Source organism: Lytechinus pictus, chromosome 3 (assembly GCF_037042905.1).
Source record: "Lytechinus pictus isolate F3 Inbred chromosome 3, Lp3.0, whole genome shotgun sequence".
In the NCBI taxonomy this organism is placed as follows: Eukaryota; Metazoa; Echinodermata; class Echinoidea; order Temnopleuroida; family Toxopneustidae; genus Lytechinus; species Lytechinus pictus.
The window spans coordinates 81,184,391-81,206,290 of record NC_087247.1 but is presented as its reverse complement, the minus strand read 5'-3'; the positions used below and the strand labels follow the sequence as shown (position 1 = coordinate 81,206,290).

Sequence of the window (21,900 nt, the reverse complement as noted above, 5' to 3'; positions counted from 1 at the left end):
CCACATTTTATAAACTCAGACGAGAGTTCAGAAGTCTAACTAAATACAGGGTACATGGAAGGAAAAGTTATACTCTTCCTTAAAAGTTAAAACCATATAGATAAAAAAAATATACAAATCCAAATCTTTGGCACTGTTTCAAATTTGGGTATGAACTACAAACATTTGTAAATAGCAGGTCCATTTATAAAATGCTCAAGGCACTGAACGTGAACTTACATTAATGGAAGTATCATTATGAACATACTGCTCAGCTTTCAGTGTGCTGACTATGGGATGACGCCCACCTTTAATTTCAATTTTGCAGGGGGCTTCATGGATGACTGGCCTAATTGAGAAACAAAGAACACATTAAATATTATAATGAAACAATAATTAAGAATTTGGAACTTCTTCAATATACTGAGATACATGTATACTCCACACAATTCAATTCAATTCACTTTTTTATTCATTTTCAACTCTAACATAAAGAAAAGAAGTAGCTGCAGTTATAATTATACAGTGTATGAGTAATAAACAAAAAGAAAATGACTTTACAACAGAATGGAATTGGATAATATTGAAAATGGTTTTACTGAGGCAATAATCCTTTGAGAGAAAGTAGTCTATAATATTGAAAAACCATCACACAAATTGTAGACTTGCCCATAAAAACAAGTTGTAGTTTTTATTTTTGCTGATCACTCATATGCTTTGATCTACAATGAGTATAGAGTGTCAGTGAATGTATCATTATATACAGTATGTGCAATACAAAGTGTATTGTACTATTTAATATCTTGGGTAATAATAATGGTGTTGTGCTAGAGAGCAATGAAGATGATGTTAAAATGCCACCTGTTCCAGCGGCATAGCAAGTTTGGAGGCTTCGCTGAACTGGATAAGCAGGCGCGAGATCCTCTAACAGTTATTCGTTAATATTTGATCATTTTGCAGTATTTCACATCAAATAATTCATTTTTACAATCAAAAGAAGTGACACAAATTCTAATCCACAATGCATGAAAAGTATAAAAAAAAAAAAGTGGAGCGCCTCTGGCGGTCTCACCTGCATTGCACGATTCAATATAGCACCAGTGCTGACTTTGAAAACTACATGAACTGTAAAGTAATTATTCACAAAAAACACCATTTATATAACGATACAATACTACGTTCATTGACAATAAATGACATTTGATCTTGATCATGTGACCTACATGTAATACCTAATCAGCGATACTTGATTACCCCTACATGTATATCTGCATTTTATAAACTATATTTATAAACTTTATAAGTTATGACAGCAATCTAATCATTACCTCCAAAATGGCCAAAGTTCATTGACCTTTAAATGACTTTTGACTTTGGTCATGTGACCTAAAACTCGCATGAGATGTTCAGTGATACTCTTGTGTCCAAGTTTTATGAACTAGACCAATACACTTACAGAGTTATGATAGTAATTCAACAACAACAACAAAAAAACCCAACATAGCCAAAGTTTATTGACCTTAAAGACCTTTGACCTTATTCAGGTGACCTAAAACTTGCACAGGATGTTCAGTGATACTTCACTACTCTTACGTCCAAGTTTCATGAATCAGATCCATAAACTGTCAAAGTTATGATGGTAATTCAACAAATACCCCCAAATTGGCCAAAGTTTGTTGACCTTAAATGACCTTTGACCTTGATCATGTGACCTGAAACTCGCACAGGATGTTCAGTGATACTTGATTACTCTTATGTACAAGCTTCATGAATTAGATCCACAAACTTTCAGAGTTACATGTATGCTAGTAATTCAACAGATACCCCAAACTTGGCCAAAGTTCATTGACCCTAAATGACATTTGACCTTGGTCATGTGACTTAAAACTCAGGCAGGATGTTCAGTAATTCTTGATTAACCTTATGGCTAAGTTTCATGAACTAAGTCCATATACTTTTTAAGTTATGCTGTCATTTCAAAAACTTAATCTTCGGTTAAGATTTGGTGTTGACGCTGCCGCCGTCGGAAAAGCAGCCCTCCCACTTTTTTCCTAAACCGTGTGCAAAAACATAAAAATGACCATATGATTAAGATTTTTTGCATGGTCGGCCTCCCCACTTTTGGCTACCCCCCCCCCCCCCCCCCACTTTGAAAACCATTCCCTGACAAAACTGATCAGCACCTATTGTAACAATTCTCATATACCGGTAAAGTGATGTCTTTGTTGCATTTGGTAACACGGAAAGATAACTTCTTGTTTCTACGCATGTGCCTGTATATGGATTCATGCAAGAATTTTCCATAGGCAATGCACGCAATCTACAGTACGAACATTCGCCGCTGCCCAGCTACGGCCTAGGCAATCATCACATGCGCAGCAATATAAACAAAGCAAAGAGTTCGCCACTGCACAATGTACATGTAGTATCTGTGTATTGAAATTTTGTACATAGTTACATGCATTGGTGCTAAAAAGCGTAGTCAAAAACGCAGTGGCATAATTAGGTGTGAAAATCGTAAAAATTACTCCTTTTTCCTAATAGTTGTCAGCTCTGGACATGCAAGAATAGATATAGAATGTACCTGCAATATCCTTCTTGCTTAGAAACCGTTGCCATGGAAAGAAGACAATCAAATTGCGCTAGATACTGTACTGCTCTGCGATATGAGGAATATTTCTCACCAAAGTCCCTGATAAAGAATACATTTATTTCAACAATATGAATATAAAACAAGTTAAGTTTTACTGTAATACAAGGGGTATTGATAAGCTTTCAAATAATTCATTAGATGTACCTGGAATTCTTACAAATTCTTTCGTCAGATATAGAGCTTATGTTTAACAACCATATCTTCTGAATACTCTCCTAATATAACAAATATATCAAATGCTATAAAACGCTGACAGGTTTGAAGAATGTCAGTGAGTGACTAAAGTATGTAGACTATTCATACATGTATATACTGTATATTTTAAACTAATTTCTAAAAATGTAGACAGTATTTCCTTAAAAAACAGAAAAAAAAAACAGATACAGAAAAAAAAGCAATCAAGTCATAACACATACATGTATGCTTCTATCTTGGGGCGCTTGAAATCACTGAGGATACATGTACATGTATATACATATTGAACACCTAACTACATGTACAGTACTACCAAGACACTTTGAAATAAACTTACTCTAAGAATTCTAACCAAGCATTCTGGCATTCTGCTGCTAGCTGCTCTCTTAGTTGACAAAGACGTTTGAAACTTTCTTCAATGTATGGTGGTCGGTATCTTGATACTTGCTTGGTACTGAAACAATGAAACAATGCTATTTTAAAAGTGAGAAATAAATTTATCAAAAGATCTGAATGAGATGGAGAAGACAAGTGTGGTAAAGAAAGCAAAGAACAATAAAGCCTAAAGGAAACAGACCGAGAGGAATATCAAAAGCTAGAAATTCAGAATAAATTCAAAATTGAAAGCTAGTCTCGAAAACTTCAGTTAATAGATCACTGATGAATATTCCACCTTGAAGAGCCTTTCTCTTTCAACTTGAGAACTACATTTACTCCCTGTACAACAATTTTGGTAGACAACACCTCTATCCTTAGGCTTCAGTGGCTAGGATACTGCGGCGAGCTTTGAAGACAGGAGGGAGATCCATTTCATGGCTCAACTTACCCAAGTCAGAACTTCATGGAATACTTTCACATCAGCACATTTTTTATGAATCCATCATGTAAAAGACTATGACAAGAATGAGGATCTATACATGGACTAACAATAATTTCATGTGTCAAATTTAAAGATGCATGTGGGTAACATGAACTTATATATTTCACATTTTCTTACTTTCTTGGCTGAAAATTGTGTTTTTCCCTCTGAAAAACTACTTTCTGTTTCAATGTTGAAAACAAAGTGGCAGGGTAAAGGGTTATGCAATGGGTCAATAATATATCGCATCACCACAATGTCTGACTCATTCAAAATTCATTGGCCTATGGGTGGTGGCTCAACTTACCCTGCCTTCCCATACTCTGATTTTCACGTCTACTTTAAGCTCACAATTTGGGCAAGGTAATCTCAGTACATGAACATGTACCATTGCAAATTTACATCTTTATCACTCACTTGCACAAAAAAATCTCTTACCTCCATACTTTAAAATTATGTATGGTTTGGTTGACTTTCTGGTCTCGAAAGTTTTTCTGCCCCTTTTTCATTTTTTATCAAAATTAATTTGGTTATTAAACACTTAAGGAAGGGGAGAATAATAAATTTGCCATACCTACTGATTTGAAGCCAGTCTTTGGGTACTTTCTTCACTTGACTCTTTTTTATTTCAATCATATACTAGAAATAAAAACACAATTTTAATAAGAATCACCAATGATAAACATTAAAAGACCAAGTGATAACCCTGGCATTGGGTAAAAGCCAATAGAGCAATTAAGCATGTTTAAGCATAAGAACAATAATACTAGATTTATATTATGTACATTGCCTTAAAGCACATACCAGAAAAAAAGCACAATTAGCTAAGAATGAACATTAAACTAAAACGTGATAATAATAAAATAACATTAATATTTACATTCATATGTTGCTTACATGTACATGTAATAGATTATGTTTCTAAGCACTTTAAATTGCAATTATCATTACCCTGGTCATCAGATTCTAGCATGCCCGCACACAATATAAGAAGAATTGTATAAAAGAGTTCCAATTCTCAATTGCTAGGCATACTACATAGGCTTTTGCTTCCAACCAGGTACTCATTTAACATCTAAAGGAGAGTGGTACAGCATGGACTGATGCCTTGCCAAAGGACGCTAGGCCGCAGTGGGATTTCAACACACGACCCTCTGATTACAAGGCAAATGTCACGTGGTAGTGACTTTTAAAAATAATTTACCTACATGGGCTGCTGCTTGACACCAAATAAGGAATATGTAAAACTGATAAATACAGTTATTATAAGATTCAATCAAATCTCTTCATTCATTCTGTTGTTTTCCTTTGATTTGTTTTACAATAATTGTACATGAAAACATACATGAATATTGATAACAAAATATGAATTCACAATAATAGTTGACTCAATCTCTTTTGGCCTGACATGCCCCACTCGGCCCTGGTAGTTGGTCAAGTTCCTGGCCTCTGCAGACAGTGTTGCCCCTTGATGAGTAGCCCCCAGATCAGAGAGATGTGGCTTCGACGAGTTAGTGGACGAGATCGAGCCCCCAATGACATGAATTTTGACGAAACATGTCGATGGAGAACCACCTAAGCTAGAATAGACCACAGATGTTAGTGTGGTTCTCCATCGACATGATTCGTCAAAATTCATGTCGATGGAGAACCACCTAAGCTAGAATAGACCACAGATGTTAGTGTGGTTCTCCATCGACATGATTCGTCAAAATTCATGTCATTGGGGGCTCGATTTCATCCACTAACTCGTCGAAGCCACATCTCTCTGATCTGGGGGCTACTCATCAAGGGGCAACACTGTCTGCAGAGGCCGAGTGGAAGAGACATCGCAAGCTGCGAATCTATGCTTGTTTTATCACGGAGACTCCACTTCCTCATTCACTCCTACCTCTATCCAGTTTTTTTTCTACATTGTAGGACTTAAAACTTTGCGTATTGTAAATCATTTCTGCGATTGTCAATACCACCATGCAAATATTCAATCATCATCAGAAAATAAGAAAAGTGGGAGAAAATCACAAAATGAAAGCTTGTAATACTCCCTTTAATAATCTATTGCTTTCAATCTGAGGAAATTAAGTCTTAGTCAATTCATTTCATAAATTCTGGTAATCTATCAATTTGAAAGCAGATCAAAAGCCTGAGAGTATGAGGGTACAGTATAGTTTCCATACAAACCTCATTTCCTGAAACTGACACAAACTCAGCGGTTGGCATGGTAACTTCTTTCCGTAATCTCTTCTTATGCTCCATCATCTCATTCTTGACTATTTCTATCTCCTGCATGCATTTGTGAACAGCTGGGAATTGAGATGGGTCAGCAAAAAGCTTGGTTTTATCTGCATCCCTCATAAAACAAAAAAGTAGGTTGAAATGACAGGAAGGATATCAATGTCATTAGGATAGATGCTTTATTTAGAGTCTAGTATCGCTTTGAATTAATACAAAATTTATCGGAATACATATTTTGATGTCCAAAAAAGTGGTTAAATAGTTAAAAAAAAACATTAAAGACTCAGTTCGAGTCTCTAAAAATTCTCTCTACATTAAAAACAGAATCAAGAATAACTAGAGGTAAGGAACACAGTCAGACAGTTCTGTAGAAGGGTAAAAGAGGAAATGGACGCCTATTTGCGTGATGATCTTGGGATAGTGCGTGCGCAGGAAAAATTGTGTACTTTTATTCGGCGTGCAAGTTAATCGTAATGAACTAGCAAATCAAATGAATATATCCCAGTTATTGACAGTAAATTAAACAACCATTCTTTTTTGCAACCCCAGCTTTCTCAATTCTTACTTCTATTTATGTACTGCTCCGATCATAAATTGAGAGCAGAACAGTGCAAATTTACATATGAACCTCACTGTATATAACTTCAAAGGGGTCCATTATACAAGGGGTCAGATGCACATGTACTTAATATAGAATTGCCCAGATTAGAATGACTCTCATTTACTCTGAGATCAATGTATTAATATGGAGCCTTGCAAGACTATGTATCTCTATAAATAACCAATACTAACATATTAGGAGAGAAATAAAGTATTAATAGCTTCAAATATGGTTGATTTATTGTGAAAGTATGAAACTTCAATATATTGCTAACACTGACATTTTGATGCAGTCTTGAAGAGATCAGATGGTGAAGGTGTACGAAGTACGTTCATATGGACTCGTAGTGAGGAGGGATGTTCTGAGACGTGTGTATGAGTTTGAGATTGCCGGTTAGAGGGAATTCGGTGACTGAATAATATTATAGGATTTGTATAGCGCACGTATCCACCTTGCTACATGCTCAAGACGTTCCTATATTACCCCGGCTAAGCTACATGTACATGTAGTCTACCGATTTTGGTGTGCACAGCTTTCTGAGGAATTACTTCCTGCCGGTACCCATTTACATGTACCTCACCTGGGTCGAGTGCAGCACAATGTGGATAAATTGACTGAAGAAGATATGGAAGAAGCAAGTGGTGGAGGAAAGAAGGGGGGGGGTGATTTTTTTAGATTGTGAGGTGAATATAGCCTACCCTATTTTCAGGGAGTAAACCACATTTAAAACCTGGTTTTCCACAAATTCTAGCAAATGCCAGTAAAGATGATCTGTCAATGAAGGGGAGGGAGGTTGTAAGAACTAAACTTACTTGACAGCTGTTTCATTGATGGCAACTAAGAAAGATTCAATTCCTTCTAGGAGAGATGGAACCCGAGTGAAGATATCTTTGAGAAGACCTGATTTGATGTTAATGGTCTCATGTACAGTCTTTACAGCCAGGCTTAATCTAGACAGTGATCTTGTCACGATCACAAACTGGGAGGCTGAACACTAAATAAAAAACAACAAATATTGAAATAATACCAGAATATATCCAAGGATTGGTTCACAAACATTTAAATTTGTCTTACAGTACTACTGAAGCCCAACGTGAATACAATCCCATTCCCCCAATGATTAATACACAGAACAAGGCATCCCATGAAAACAGACCTGCCAACTTCTGGGAATGAAAAAATGTATTTTTCCCCAAAAAACTGTATTTCATAATAAAATGCATGGCACGCATGCTCATCGTGGCGCTGCATGTAAGCGAAAATGCGTACTGCTCTTACAGATGAAAAAAAAAAACAAGTTACCTGAAATTACATTGATCCAATAACCATATTTGTGTAAGTTTTATGAAAAAGAGACATACAGAGATATTTTTTCTCAATAAATTACGATTTTGTAAAAAATCACAAAATCACATTTTTTAAAGAAAAAACGTACAGCTGTATTTTGGTTGCAAAAAATGTACTAAATATGCCAAAAACATACAGGTTGGCAGCTCTGTGAAAAACGTCATGTGCTACATGTATAAATCACATGCAACAGTGACTATCAGTGAAAGTTTTAGTCAGGCTTTCTCTTTGTAAAATACCTAAAATGTATTTTTTTGCAATACAAGACATAATGAAGTAATATTGCACAGTAAACAGCCAAATTATTTAGTATGCACAATTACAAAAACTGAAGGTATCTTTAAAATTTAGCATGCTAGGTCTCACATCTAGGAGTCAACAAGGGTCCACAATGATAAAGACCCTAAACCTCAATTCAAATCCCCCCCCCCAAAAAAAAAAAAAAAAATAAATAAATAATAATAATAAAATAATAAAATAAAATAAAAAATAAAAACAAATCAATCAATCAATCAATCAATCAAATATATAAATAAATAAATGAAATTTAAAAAAATGATTAAAATAAAGACCTGAAATGCATGTAGGCATGGGAATCAAGCCTGCTCCACGCCTCTCCCAACCAATATGTCCGGGTGTAATGCACAAGCACGCAAAGAACTACGCCTCATCGCAATAATAAAGGCTGTTGTGATGGATAAATCTAAAGACGCCTTAGCCATCGGCTCAAAAGGAGGTTTAGCCAAAGCGACAAGTACATGTACATGAACAACCAATGGGCTCCATGACAAGCTAAACTTTATTTGTGGGCGTTTGAGAAAGAAAGATATCAAGAGTCTTGTAAGAAGATTCGGATGGAGACATTTGAACCATCAGGAACACCGACATGAATAGCTGCAATGGCTGAGCGATAGCCACTGATGGTCAATAACGATCTACATGTACCTTTGTTGAAAAGCCCAACAAGGAAATCTGCGATTGGAGACATGGAGCCTTGGGTGGCTCAGCAGAATGATCGCTACACCAATCCGAAAAAAAGACTAAGTAAAGAATTGTATAAGCCTAGAGTCGAGTCTCTCCAGCTTTCAGCTACGAATTGAGCTGCTCGCCCGGAGAACCCCAAGACCCCAGCATCCTCCCCGAGAGCGGCCAAGCAGTTACATGTAAATGAAGAACCACTGGCCGTGGATGCTTGATTCCCAAGAGGGGTTGAAGCACCAGGTCCGACCTCACGGGAAGGGAGAGAGATTCCCTCTCCAGTAGAGAGAGTAGTTGGGGGAACCACTGTCTGCTGAGTCACATGGGAGTTATAAGGAGTACCCATGCCTTGTCCACCTTGACTTTGTGTAATCCTAGTGGTATTAATGCAAATGGAGGGAATGTGTACAGTAGCATCTCAGATGCCCCCAGTAAAGGGAGAAGGCATCGAGGAAGCAGACGAGAACAGAACACCGGCAGCTTCTGGTTGAGAGCTGTGGCAAACCGGTCTACATTCCAGCGGCCCTGAAAGGGCTTGGATCGACCGAGAAACCTCTGGGTGGAGAGACCACTCGGAAGCAGGCAAGCGTGTCGAGGAAGGTCAACTGGATGTCATCCTACCAGTTTGAGTAAGCAGCAACAGACTTGTTGTCTGTGCGGATTAACACAGTCCAGCCAACTAGCTTGTGCAGGAAGTATCAGGGAGAGTTATGTGCACAGCTTGCATCTCCAGCACATTTATACATGTATGTGGCAGTGTGTGCGGCTGGGATCAGACCCCGACCCCATTTCCCCGGCACAGTGACCGTCCCAGCCCGATAGCGAGGCATTCGTGGCCACCGAAGCAAGCGGGAGAGAAGTGTGAAGTGGCATGCCCCCAAGCCACAAACAACATGCAGGTCCATGGGGCTAGGATCCTTAACCGCAGCGAGTCTACGCTTGGGTTCTATTGTTTTGGTGTGCGAGTTGATTAGCATAAACTAGAATAATCAAGTAGATGTATCCTAGTTATTGAAGTAAATCACTAGTAAAATAAAATTAATTCTACCCTGGAAATATCATAATCTATTATTTGTAAAAAGAAAAAAATACTGTATGGCAAACAAACCTTTTTGTGAAAGATGGAAGATAAACCTCTTTCTACATCTGGAGATCTTGATAGAACTTGATATAGTTTGTTTAGTGATGGATAATCAGATTCTAGTAGTTCACTTACAGCATCAAGTCTGCATTCAATCCCCCTGGGAACATAAATGAAACAAGTGGAATGCCTCTGGCGGTCTCACCTGCATTACGCATTTCAATATAGCAGCAGTGCTGACTTTGAAAACTACTATAACTCGCACAAGATGTTCAGTGATACTTGGTTACTCTTATGTCCACGTTTTATGAACTAGACCAATACACTTACAGAGATATGATGGTAATTCAACAAATACCCCCAACATGGCCAAAGTTCATTGACCTTACATGACCTTTGACCTTGATCATGTGACCTGAAACTCGCACAGGATGTTCAGTGCTACTTGATTACTCTTATGTCCAAGTTTCATGAATCGGATCCATAAACTTTCAAAGTTATGATGGTAATTCAACAGATACCCCCATTCGGCCAAAGTTCATTGACCTTTGACCTTGGTCATGTGACCTGAAATGCGCACAGGATGTTTAGTGATACTTGATTACTCTTATGTCCAAGTTTAATGAACTAGACCAATATACTTTCAAAGTTATGATGGTACAGTAATTCAACAAGTACCCCCAATTTGGCCAAAGTTCATTGACCCTAAATGACCTTTGACCTTGGTCATGTGACCTGAAATGCGCACAGGATGTTTAGTGATACTTGATTACTCTTATGTCCAAGTTTCATGAATCAGATCCATAAACTTTAAAAGTTATGATGGTAATTCAACAAATACCCCCAATTCGGCCAAAGTTCATTGACCCTAAATGACCTTTGACCTTGGTCATGTGACGTGAAACTCATGCAGGATATTCAGTGATACTTGATTAACCTTATGTCCAAGTTTCACGAACTAGGTCCATATATTTTTTAAGTTATGATGACATTTCAAAAACTTAACCTTAGGTTAAGATTTTGATGTTGATTCCCCCAACATGGTCTAAGTTCATTGACCCTAAATGACCTTTGAACTTGGTCATGTGACATGAAACTCAGGTAGGATGTTCAGTAATACTTGATTAATCTTATGGCCAAGTTTCATGAACTAGGTCAAAAACTTTCTAAGTTATGCTGTCATTTCAAAAACTTAACCTTCGGTTAAGATTTGGTGTTGACGCCGCCGTCGGAAAAGCGGCGCCTATAGTCTCACACTGCTACAGTATGCAGATGAGACCAAAAAAAAAATGGCAAGTCTCTTATATATGAAAGAGATGACTATAACTGTTCAACTGATAATTGTAAACCTTGTCTGCTGATATTTTATGTAACTGTATCCATAATTATGTTTATATTTGCATTATTATGTTATTATTATGACTGTAAATTCATACTTGTATTTATTGAGCAGGGTCCACAATGATAGCAGATTTTTTTATCCGACAGTGCTCCCCTACTGCCGGGAAATATTTTGATATCATCAACATTATGCGATATTGAAAAAAATATTGAATTCTTGAAAATGGTCTGATCATGATTTTGGTGATGTGTCGCAGAAACACATTACGTCTGAAATATTGTTGATTATGAAAAATAATCATTATTTACTGACCACAAATGATGCTCTGTGTTGCTTTAAACCAACTCAGAAGTTCATAAGTTAGTACCTAAAACCCTCTTTTCAAGGACAAGCATCAATGAAAGTTTAAAGGACAAGTCCACCTCAACAAAAAGTTGATTTGAATAAAAAGAGAAAAATCCAACAAGCATAACACTGAAAATTTCATCAAAATCAGATGTAAAATAAGAAAGTTATGGCATTTTAAAGTTTTGCTTAAAGTTGAATTAAGAAGGGGGTGAGTTTCCATAAATATAGGTTCTACACACAATATATAGTATATATAAGTTGTTCAAACAGATAGCATGTCACAAAAATCCTCTGCCTTCTCGATATTTTGCTTTGAAAGTCTATGAAATTAGCCACCTGTCAGAGCCCGAGAGACGAGTGTACAGAAAAGCCACTCGGAGTGTGACGTCACCGGGGGGAATTTAGTATAAGAGGTGCCTGAATGTCATACAGAAATGCTATGCAGAGAGAGAAAGATATTTTACAATTTTTTTTCAAAGCAACTCAAATCAAACAAATAGGACTGATATGTACAAATCTTTACTTTCCCTGTATAAAAAACAGTATGAATAACCATCATGAACTCTTCAATCATGATGTAAGATAGCAAACAGTGAGTTATTGAATGATATTTTCACTATTTCTCATTTATTTTATCACGATGTTCAATCAAGTGAATAGCTGGAAAGTAATTCCGGCGGCTAGCTCAGCTCTCGCTCAGCGCGCGCTGAACGCATAATACTAGTAGACACAACACCCAGGCATTGAGTGTACTGTTATGGTCTGGTACGTCGACTTAGTTCATGGCCGTGCAGCGATCCCCTGGCGTTTTTTCTTCTTTTCTTTTGTCTTTGACTCCACTTTTATATCCTCTGGATCATTTCCACTCATAGCTCATTCCACAGAACAATCTTGAACCAAACGTATTATTCTTTCTCGGCCTTCTGAGTTGTTTTCTATATTTAATTACGCTAGGGGTCACCGTCACACATACAAACGCAATTCGCAAGTGAGTTGAAGACAGAGGGATATTATAGTAATTAGTATACATATCTATGGTTGAAGACAACAAGAAAGGTATGCGGTACGGTAGCTCGACAGCTAGCTGCGCCGGAGCGGGCGGCCGGTCGGCACAAAGCAATTCCGCAACCAACTGTGTTTTTTTGCAAGAGCCGCGTCACACGCGGATAAATATGTCATAATAACACGTCTGCTACGTTATCGACTGGTGAGAAGATCTCGATCAAATTTCATATTATTCACCTTGAAATTATTCCTTTAGGGTCTATGGTATCATTCTGAGGGAATTTACATATTTGGAATAATAGTACGGCCACAAATATTTTAATCATTTCCTCTTTGCAAGTTCTATGGCTCGCAGATACAACTTCAACTGCAGTTATTCCATATGAAGGCGTACGTGCATAGTACACAAAGCGGCACTGCCTTGTTTACTACACCGAGACCGAATACCCCCCGGTGACGTCACACTCAAAGAACACCCGTCTCGGTAGGCATTGCAGGAGCGAACTCAGGGAAAATGGATAGGGATAAATCGTTCAAATTCACTATTTTGAAAAAAGAAAATGGGGGGTCGAATCACCTCTTAGTGTTTGGGGGGTTGTAAGGTTGCTATTAATGTAAATATCTCAATATTTGGAATCGTCTTCTTAATTCAACTTTAAATTCACAAAACACTTATATGCACATCCTGGTCAGTATGCAAATGAGAAGACTGATGACGTAATCCACTCACTATTTCTTTTGTATTTCATTGTGAGACATACATGTACTGTATATACACTACTCAAAAAAAGTTAAGGACCACTTTTTAAAACGTACATAAAGATTTTATACAAGGTGTTTTATTTCTGGAAATACCTCAGTACAACTGTCCTAAATGTCCTTAAACACGCTGTAATCAATTTCACGCATGGGTGGTTTCAGTTGTTGCACAATGTCTCTCGCATCACTGCACATCCTGAAAAGTGGGCCCCGAGGGGTATCAGCTACCGACATGAAGTGGTAAAAACGAATGTCTGAGTGTCTTTCAGGCAGTTCAGTAACGAGTGTGACCACCTCCTGCAGCAATAACGGCTTCACAGCGCTGTCTCATGGAGCTGATGAGGCGATTGATGTCTCTGACGTCCAGTGCATCCCATGCAGCCTCCAGAGCCACACCCAGCTGCTGCAGTCCAAGTGGATGGGCTTCGAGCTGCTCGAGACTCCTCCCCATCATGTCCCAGACGTGCTCTATCGGGTTTAAGTCCGGGGACCTCGCTGGCCACTCCATACGCTCAATCCCCTGGCCCTCAAGGAACTCGGTCACCACCCTAGCTCGGTGGGCACGGGCATTGTCATCCATGAAAATGATGTTTTGTCCCACATTTTCTGCAAATGGCACCACTATAGGTTCAAGGACCTCATCCCTGTACCTCACTCCTGTCATTGCTCCCCCTGGGACCACGTAGAGACGAGTACGGTTGGCGTAGGTGATGCCTCCCCACACCATGACGCTGCCTCCCCCATAACGGTCATGTTCTGCAATACAGGGGTCTGCAAATCTCTCTCCTGGTCGCCTCCAGACTCTCGAACGTCCATCATTGTGGTCAAGGGAAAATCTGCTCTCATCTGTGAACAGAACTCTACGCCATTGCTGTCTGGTCCATCTGACATGCTCCCGGGCCCAGTTGAGACGAATTCTTCTGTGAGCAGGGGTGAGTGGGACACACTGAGCTGGCCGTCTGGCATGCATATTGGCTCTGTGAAGTCGGTTACGGATTGTTTGAGTGGAAACAATCACTCCAGTTGCTGCAGCGAAGTCATTGTTGAGGCGGCGTGCACTGTGAAAGCGGTTGCGGAGGCTGAGATTCGTCAAGTAGCGATCATCTCTAGGGGTTGTCGAAACTGGTCGGCCACTGCGGGGTCTCTCGGAGTATAGCCCTGTCTCTCGGTGTCTTTGATTTGCTCTGCTAATGACACTGTGTGACACGCCCATCATTCTGGCTACTCTTCGCTGACTGAGGCCAGCTTCCAGCATCCCTAGGGCTCTGGCTACATCTGTTTCACTTAGGTGGTGTCTTGGCATTGCTGTTGTAGGCAAGTTGTTGATTGTACAGACTAAAGACGGAAAATGCTTTGGAAGACACTTGTCTTATGGCCCACTGCAATGATGCCAGAGACATCATGAAAGAACTGCATGTGTGAAATTGATGTCATTGTGTTTGATGGCATTCTGGACAGCTGTATCTTGGCATTGCTATTGTCAGCAAGTTGTTGATTGTAGAGACTAAAGACAGAAAATGCTTTGGAAGCCACTTTTGTACGGGCACATTGCAATGATGCAAGAGACATGAAAGAACTGCATGTGTGAAATTGATTTCATTGTGTTTGATGGCATCCTGGACAGCTGTATCTTGGCATTGCTGTTGTCAGCAATTTGTTGATTGTAGAGACTAAAGACAGAAAATGCATTTGAATCCACATTTGTACCACTTCACAATGGGCCCACTTTTCAGGATATGCAATAATGCGAGAGACATCATGCAACAACTGAAACCACCCATGTGTGAAATTGTTACAGGGTGTTTGAGGAGATTCAAGACAGCCATATTCGGGTATTTCTAGAAATACAACATCCGGTTTGAAAATTGTATACACACATTAAAAAGTGGTCCTTAACTTTTTTTGAGTAGTGTATAAAATATTTTAATTTTTTCCTCATTGTCAAGTGAAAACGATTAATTCCTCCATGAACATGTGGAATTAGCATTTCAGTTCAGTTTCAGTTTGGTTTATTTTCATATCTCATAAAATATCAAATACATTGTACAATGTAACGTCCATCGAAAGACAGTAAATCATTGATAATAACATAATACAATACATCACCATAATTCATAATAAATCAGACAAATGTTATACAATTGAACGTTTGGATTGGAGACAGATATATCAATAAGATGAGAATATGAAGGGCAAACTATTTAAAAAGCAGAGCTTGTAATTTATAGTTTCCCTAATAATTAAATATAAGTAATTGTCAACTTGTTTTAATATCAATATGTGAAAAAAAAATAATAATAAAAAACGAGAAAAAGAAGGAGACAAAAAGAAAAAAAATACAATTGTTTAATACTACATGTATATGGTTCAGCCAAGTTGGTCCTTATTGTCAAATCTGTAAAAATAAATATTGTATAATCAAAACAATTAAAAACTAAAGAAAAAGTGAGTGAGGAACATCATTGACTGTCTCATTTGCATGTCACTGATTTGTGCATATCACTGTTTCGTGAAAAATAAGTGAAACTTTAAAATATCATAACTTTCTTATTTTACATGTACATTCAATTTTGATGAAATTTTCAGTTTCAGCGTTATGCTAGTTTGATTTTTCTCTACATATTCAAATCAACATTTTTCTGGGGTGGACTTGATTTTTAACTTATATTGTTGTCCCTTAAATCCTACTTTCATAAGGTCAAATTTATCCTCTTTTGCTCCTCAAAATGCCATCAATCAATATATTATTCATTTTAATGCTTTGAAAAATAAGTCTATATCAAGCATAATTAAATGAATTTACTGAAAAGTTGCCAATTTAAATTTCTAACAATGATTTGTTTGTAGTTTTCATTGTGTTGTCAATGTAGAGTGCATAATGATGATCTCAAACAGCTTTTATTTAGGAACTGCACCACATACTGTATTTGGAATGGTTTAACATCTGAAGTAAATTTTTTTTTATTCTAATCATATTCCATACTATTATGTAATTTTTAGCATCCAGGATAATGAGGAAGTGTCTCATGTATCTATGTAGGATAATGACTTACTGTATATCTGTAAGAGGTTGAGATAACCACTGAATGAATTGTCTTTTTCCATACTGCGTCTTGGTGTGGTTTAGCACCCAGAGTAGAGAACCCTTTTCACTGCCATCAACCTAAAATAAAATAAAATAATCATTAGTCTGGGGGCAGTTTCACAAAAACAGGATAAGGGATGAATAACACCTTATTTCACATTATATTTCACATAATAAAAAATGAAAGTTGGTTACATGATTGATTCCCTCATACACATGTGTATGACTGTTTTAACCCTTTGGGTGCAAACAGAAGCCCAGCGAGTCGTTCATTTAGCTACGACGGGCTTCTACAAAAGCCGAGATTCGTTTGATTTAATTCAAAGTTTATCAGCTTTTTCATAATTGTTATGCACTAAAACCTCTGCCACTCTTTCCTTTATAATTTTTTTGATAACAGAATGAAACAAGGCAAAAGCAATTTTGTGTCTCGCCCACTTATGAAAATGACCAGAAATATCGTGATTTGCGAGGGCACGCAAGAGAATTATATCGAAACTTCATTGTGAAATGACTGGAATGGAATAACACTTGTCATAAGAGCCTTGCACCGTTGCACGTAAACTTTAATGTTGACCTGAAAATGACCTTTGACCTAACCATGTAACCTCCGACTGCAGCATAACATGCATGTCCCCCAAGTCTATCTACCATCCAAGTTTGGTTGAAAAGTGACTTACGGTTGGGGAGTTAGACGTCATAAGAGAGTCTTGCATGTAAACTTTAACGTTGACCTGAAAATGACCTTTGACCTTACCATGTGACCTCCGACTGCAGCATAACATGCAGGTCCCCCAAGTCCATCTACCATCCAAGTTTGGTTGAAAAGCGACTTACGGTTGCGGAGTTAGGTGTCATAAGAGAGTCTTGCATGTAAACTTTAACGTTGACCTGAAAATGACCTTTGACCTTGCCATGTGACCTCCGACTGCAGCATAACATGCATGTCCCCCAAGTCTATCTACCATCCAAGTTTGGTTGAATAGTGACTTACGGTTGGGAAGTTAGACGTCATAAGAGAGTCTTGCATGTAAACTTTAACGTTGACCTGAAAATGACCTTTGACCTTACCATGTAACCTCCGACTGCAGCATAACATGCATGTCCCCCAAGTCTATCTACCATCCAAGTTTGGTTGAAAAGTGACTTACGGTTGGGGAGTTAGACGTCATAAGAGAGTCTTGCATGTAAACTTTAACGTTGACCTGAAAATGACCTTTGACCTTACCATGTGACCTCCGACTGCAGCATAACATGCAGGTCCCCCAAGTCCATCTACCATCCAAGTTTGGTTGAAAAGCGACTTACGGTTGCGGAGTTAGGTGTCATAAGAGAGTCTTGCATGTAAACTTTAACGTTGACCTGAAAATGACCTTTGACCTTGCCATGTGACCTCCGACTGCAGCATAACATGCAGCTCCCCCAAGTCCATCTACCATCCAAGTTTGGTTGAAAAGCGATTTACGGTTGCGGAGTTAGGTGTCCTAAGAGAGTCTTGCATGTAAACTTTAACGTTGACCTGAAAATGACCTTTGACCTTACCATGTGACCTCTGACTGCAGCATAACATGCAGGTCCCCCAAGTCCATCTACCATCCAAGTTTGGTTGAAAATCGACCTTACGGTTGTGGAGTTATGTGTCATTGGGTTTGTGACGGACGGACGACGGACGACATTTGGATCCCTAAGTCTCGCCTTCACCTCCGGTGGGCGAGACAAAAAGTATACAGCTACGTGGAAAAAAAGTGCGAAAATAGGATATCATTTCAACTATACCCAATATTTTTGTTGGAGTCAGATGGGGAGGACAAATTATGTGACGCATGAAGAAAATTCTTGTTTTAAAATATAAAACCCCAATTTCGAGTTCCTAATTATTCTCACCACTCCCCCCCCCCCCCCCCCCCCAATCCCAATATCAGGGATTGTAATCCTTAAGTAAACAAATACACACTACCCAGATGTAATCCACCCCTTCATTGCCTTACAGCACTGGCAGGGAGAGAGAGGAAGAGAGAGAGGTGTTATAAACATGCAAGAGTCCTGAACTATTTTTTTTATACTTATTCTAATTTCGCCAATTGTGGGTCATTTGCATCGCTCAAACTTCCATGTTTTTGGATATGCCAATGTCCCAAAACAAATAGAATACAAATTTATTTTTCCTAGATTTCTGTCAGCCAGGAAGCTCCATAACAGTTTGTTTATAATACATGTACATGTACTGTACACATGTACATGTATTACATATATGTAATGTGCGTTTATGCGCCACTTTTTTAACCTAGAATCATGATCTGAATCATGATTCAAATCATGATTCTGCAGAATCACGATTGCGTTTAGTCAAAAGTGAAAATAAACGTCTTTCAAATCACAAACATGAAACATGGAAAAATTGGTGTTTGGAAAGATGTTTCTGTAGAATCACAAACGAACAAGGTCGTATAAACGCAATTGTGATTTGAATCATTATTCACTGTGTCGGGCTATTTTCGGTTTGACTATTGTCAAGCTCAAGGCGCTCTATATGCTCAGTGAATGTACAATTATGTGCTATGCATGCATTTCTTGTCATGTTCAAGTTCTTTGTTGGTCATCACATCGTCCACTACTTTCCATATTTTGGTAATGTCTTCAACTTCAAGTTCTAGTAAATGAATTAACTGGACAATGATCTCAGTTGTTGAGTTAACAGTGTCAATATTAAATTGGATCTAGTCTGAAATTCACTTCCGAACACCATTTTCGATAAAACCAAAATGATGAATAATAGAAGCATGGACCCTATGATAGAAGTAGACAAAATGAGGTATAATAGACTGAATTCTGGAAGTAAAAGATTTTTCAAGAGCCGATACACATACGAAAAACTTCCTCTATCAAACTGCGCATTAGTGATGCGCACAAAAGATTGGCCCTAATCTGAGGAGAAACGGCACTGGAAGATTTGACAAAATAACATTAACACAACTTTTTCCTCATAAATTTCTTAACTATTCTGTTGATTTGAAGAGTAAAACCTTTATTTCTAGAAAGAAAAATGTCTGATCTTTCATCTTTACATTTACTAAAAATCCTGAAAGCACATCAGTTTGGCTCAGCAGGCAATTGATCGGAAAACACCGCCACAGATCCAAATACCAGCAATGTACCAAAAACGGCTCCGCCGCAGGGAGAACTGTCCGGAATTCGCGGGCCCGCACCCAAAGGGTTAATAGTGAAATTAAACAAAATTTTAAAATATCAGCACTTTCTTATTTTACATGTACATCCAAATTTGATGAAATTGTCAGTGTTAAGCTTGTTATATTTCTTTAGGTTGTTATACACTACATGTACACGGCAGCAGAGTATGAGACGATGAAAGCTTACATGATTATTGAATATTTCTAGGTTCCTCAAAGCACACGCATCTAATCTCAGTGCATCATGTGAAGTGGTGAAGGCTCTCATATTACTGAATGAAATTTAAAAAAAAGATGTTTCAATTAATGAACATTGATTCATTAATATGTCATTGAGGTATGCTGACAATGAACAAAACATGACTTGTTGCCCTAAGGAACTTTGCTATCCAATGTAAATACATGTACCATGGTAACAATGATTAACAGCCAATCAAAATCAAGGATTCTGTTAAGAGATTCATCTCATTGGTTATGTCCTACTTAACAGATTTTCATACTTTCACATTCAATTTTACTTTGTTAGCTGTTGCCTACTGGTCTCAGTAGACCTGCTCCTTCAGACTAGTGCTGACTTGCTGTAGATGGGGGTATATCCAGTATTGGCAGTGCAACAGTGCGAGAGAATTGGCAATGTACATAAGATAAATCAATGATTCCATGGAAATTATTATACAGATACTGTACTGCCTACCTACATGTAGAGTTTGAAAATAACATTTCATTTCCCAGATGGAGTTATATTTTTCCAAAAGGATTATATTTCGCCCTATCCCGAGGGAAAAAAATAGCTTTGAAGGAGAGTTGAAATGTTATTTATTAAAAAGATAGACCAGGCAATATCTGTTACAGTACATGTATATTATATAGTACATGTAGATTGGCCATGATCACCATTGGTCTCCTATCTGAAGTGGATAATACATTGTAGTCTGCTTCTCAAATCTCTATTCTTTCTTCAGAAAATTCATGACTACCGCTCGAACTTTTTTACATGTATGACGTCACAAATCTAATAATTAAAATTCCAATCATTTTTTTAATTCTTTGATAGATTTCTCTCAAACCTTTGGCAATATATTTTCTGCCATTTTTTTTACATAAACTTCTTGCCTGGGTGAACTTCTCCTTCATAATGAAGTAGGTTGCTACTCTATGTTGATTTTTGTGTGTGTTGATAAGGAAAACTTGGTTGAAATATCTCCATATTTTCACTTGTAGGGCCTATAATAAGATTATAAGTGGAATTGCCAACAATTTTGACATTCCATGACTTCTCAAAGAGAGGCCTTAATGGCTTTCTATGAACCGTACAAAACCTGACTACACAAATATCCTATATTACATGTATTATCATAAAACACATCTCTTACTCTCTCTCAATATGTATCTACACACATGATGTGAATGAGCTTTGTCAAAGCAGACCATTGTGATAATCAAAGAGGTTAACATATACCTTGCTACTTGCAGAATCCTATGAAGACTGAATTCCGCTAAGTATTTCACTAAAGCAGCTATACAACAGATCACAGGCTTTGGTAAACTCAGTACAGTCTGAAGTACTGCAAATAAAATCAAAGAAACAAATTTACAAATAACTTCAATTTTCAATTATTTTCTAAATATTCTTTCCCAAGTAACATCATACTACTATCTACGAAACAGTTGGAAAAAGTGGACAGATGGGGCAAAATAACTCATTAATGTACAAATGATTACATATCTTTATGAAATCACCAGTCAGATGAACCTTATTTACAAAGAAGTTTTAAAGTGGTATTCCTGGCTAAAAATAATATCTAAACAAACACCTCTGGCAGTCTCGCCTGCATTACGCGATTCATTACAGCAGCAGTGCTGACTTTGAAAACAAATATTGAATAATTAACAACAGAAAAAACTCCAATCTTGTAATAATAAGACACTATATTCATTGACTCTAAATGACATTTGATCTTGATCATATGACCTACGACTAATGGAAACAATAAATGATACTTGACATTACCCTTATGTCCTTGTTTCATGAACTAGATCCATAAGTTTTCACAGAACTGATGGCAATTGAACAATAACCCCAACAGGGCCAAAGTTCACTTGCCTTAAATGACCTTTGATATTAGTCATGCGACCTGAAACTTCAATGATACTTGCTTACTCTTACATGTATGTCTAAGTTTCATGAACTAGATACATAAACTTTCGAGGTTATGATCAGCAATTCATTAAATACTCACAATAT

At 37.7% G+C, this 21,900-nt stretch overlaps 1 protein-coding gene across 4 annotated transcripts in view; it reads right to left on the bottom strand.

Moving 5' to 3' along the window:
* LOC129257999 (DNA mismatch repair protein Msh3-like) overlaps positions 1-21,900 on the bottom strand; it is a 93,083-nt gene that overhangs the window by 17,904 nt on the left and 53,279 nt on the right. For all 4 annotated transcript variants that reach the window (XM_064097800.1, XM_064097799.1, XM_064097801.1 and 1 more), the window contains exons 8-17: positions 21,115-21,220; positions 19,843-19,927; positions 16,436-16,545; positions 9,956-10,088; positions 7,335-7,516; positions 5,868-6,036; positions 4,261-4,325; positions 3,165-3,281; positions 2,564-2,671; positions 220-328 (exon numbers count right to left, since the gene is read on the bottom strand). In XM_064097800.1, coding sequence (XP_063953870.1) covers positions 220-328; positions 2,564-2,671; positions 3,165-3,281; positions 4,261-4,325; positions 5,868-6,036; positions 7,335-7,516; positions 9,956-10,088; positions 16,436-16,545; positions 19,843-19,927; positions 21,115-21,220 — 1,184 coding nt within the window. The remainder of the gene's footprint in view (positions 1-219; positions 329-2,563; positions 2,672-3,164; positions 3,282-4,260; positions 4,326-5,867; positions 6,037-7,334; positions 7,517-9,955; positions 10,089-16,435; positions 16,546-19,842; positions 19,928-21,114; positions 21,221-21,900) is intronic.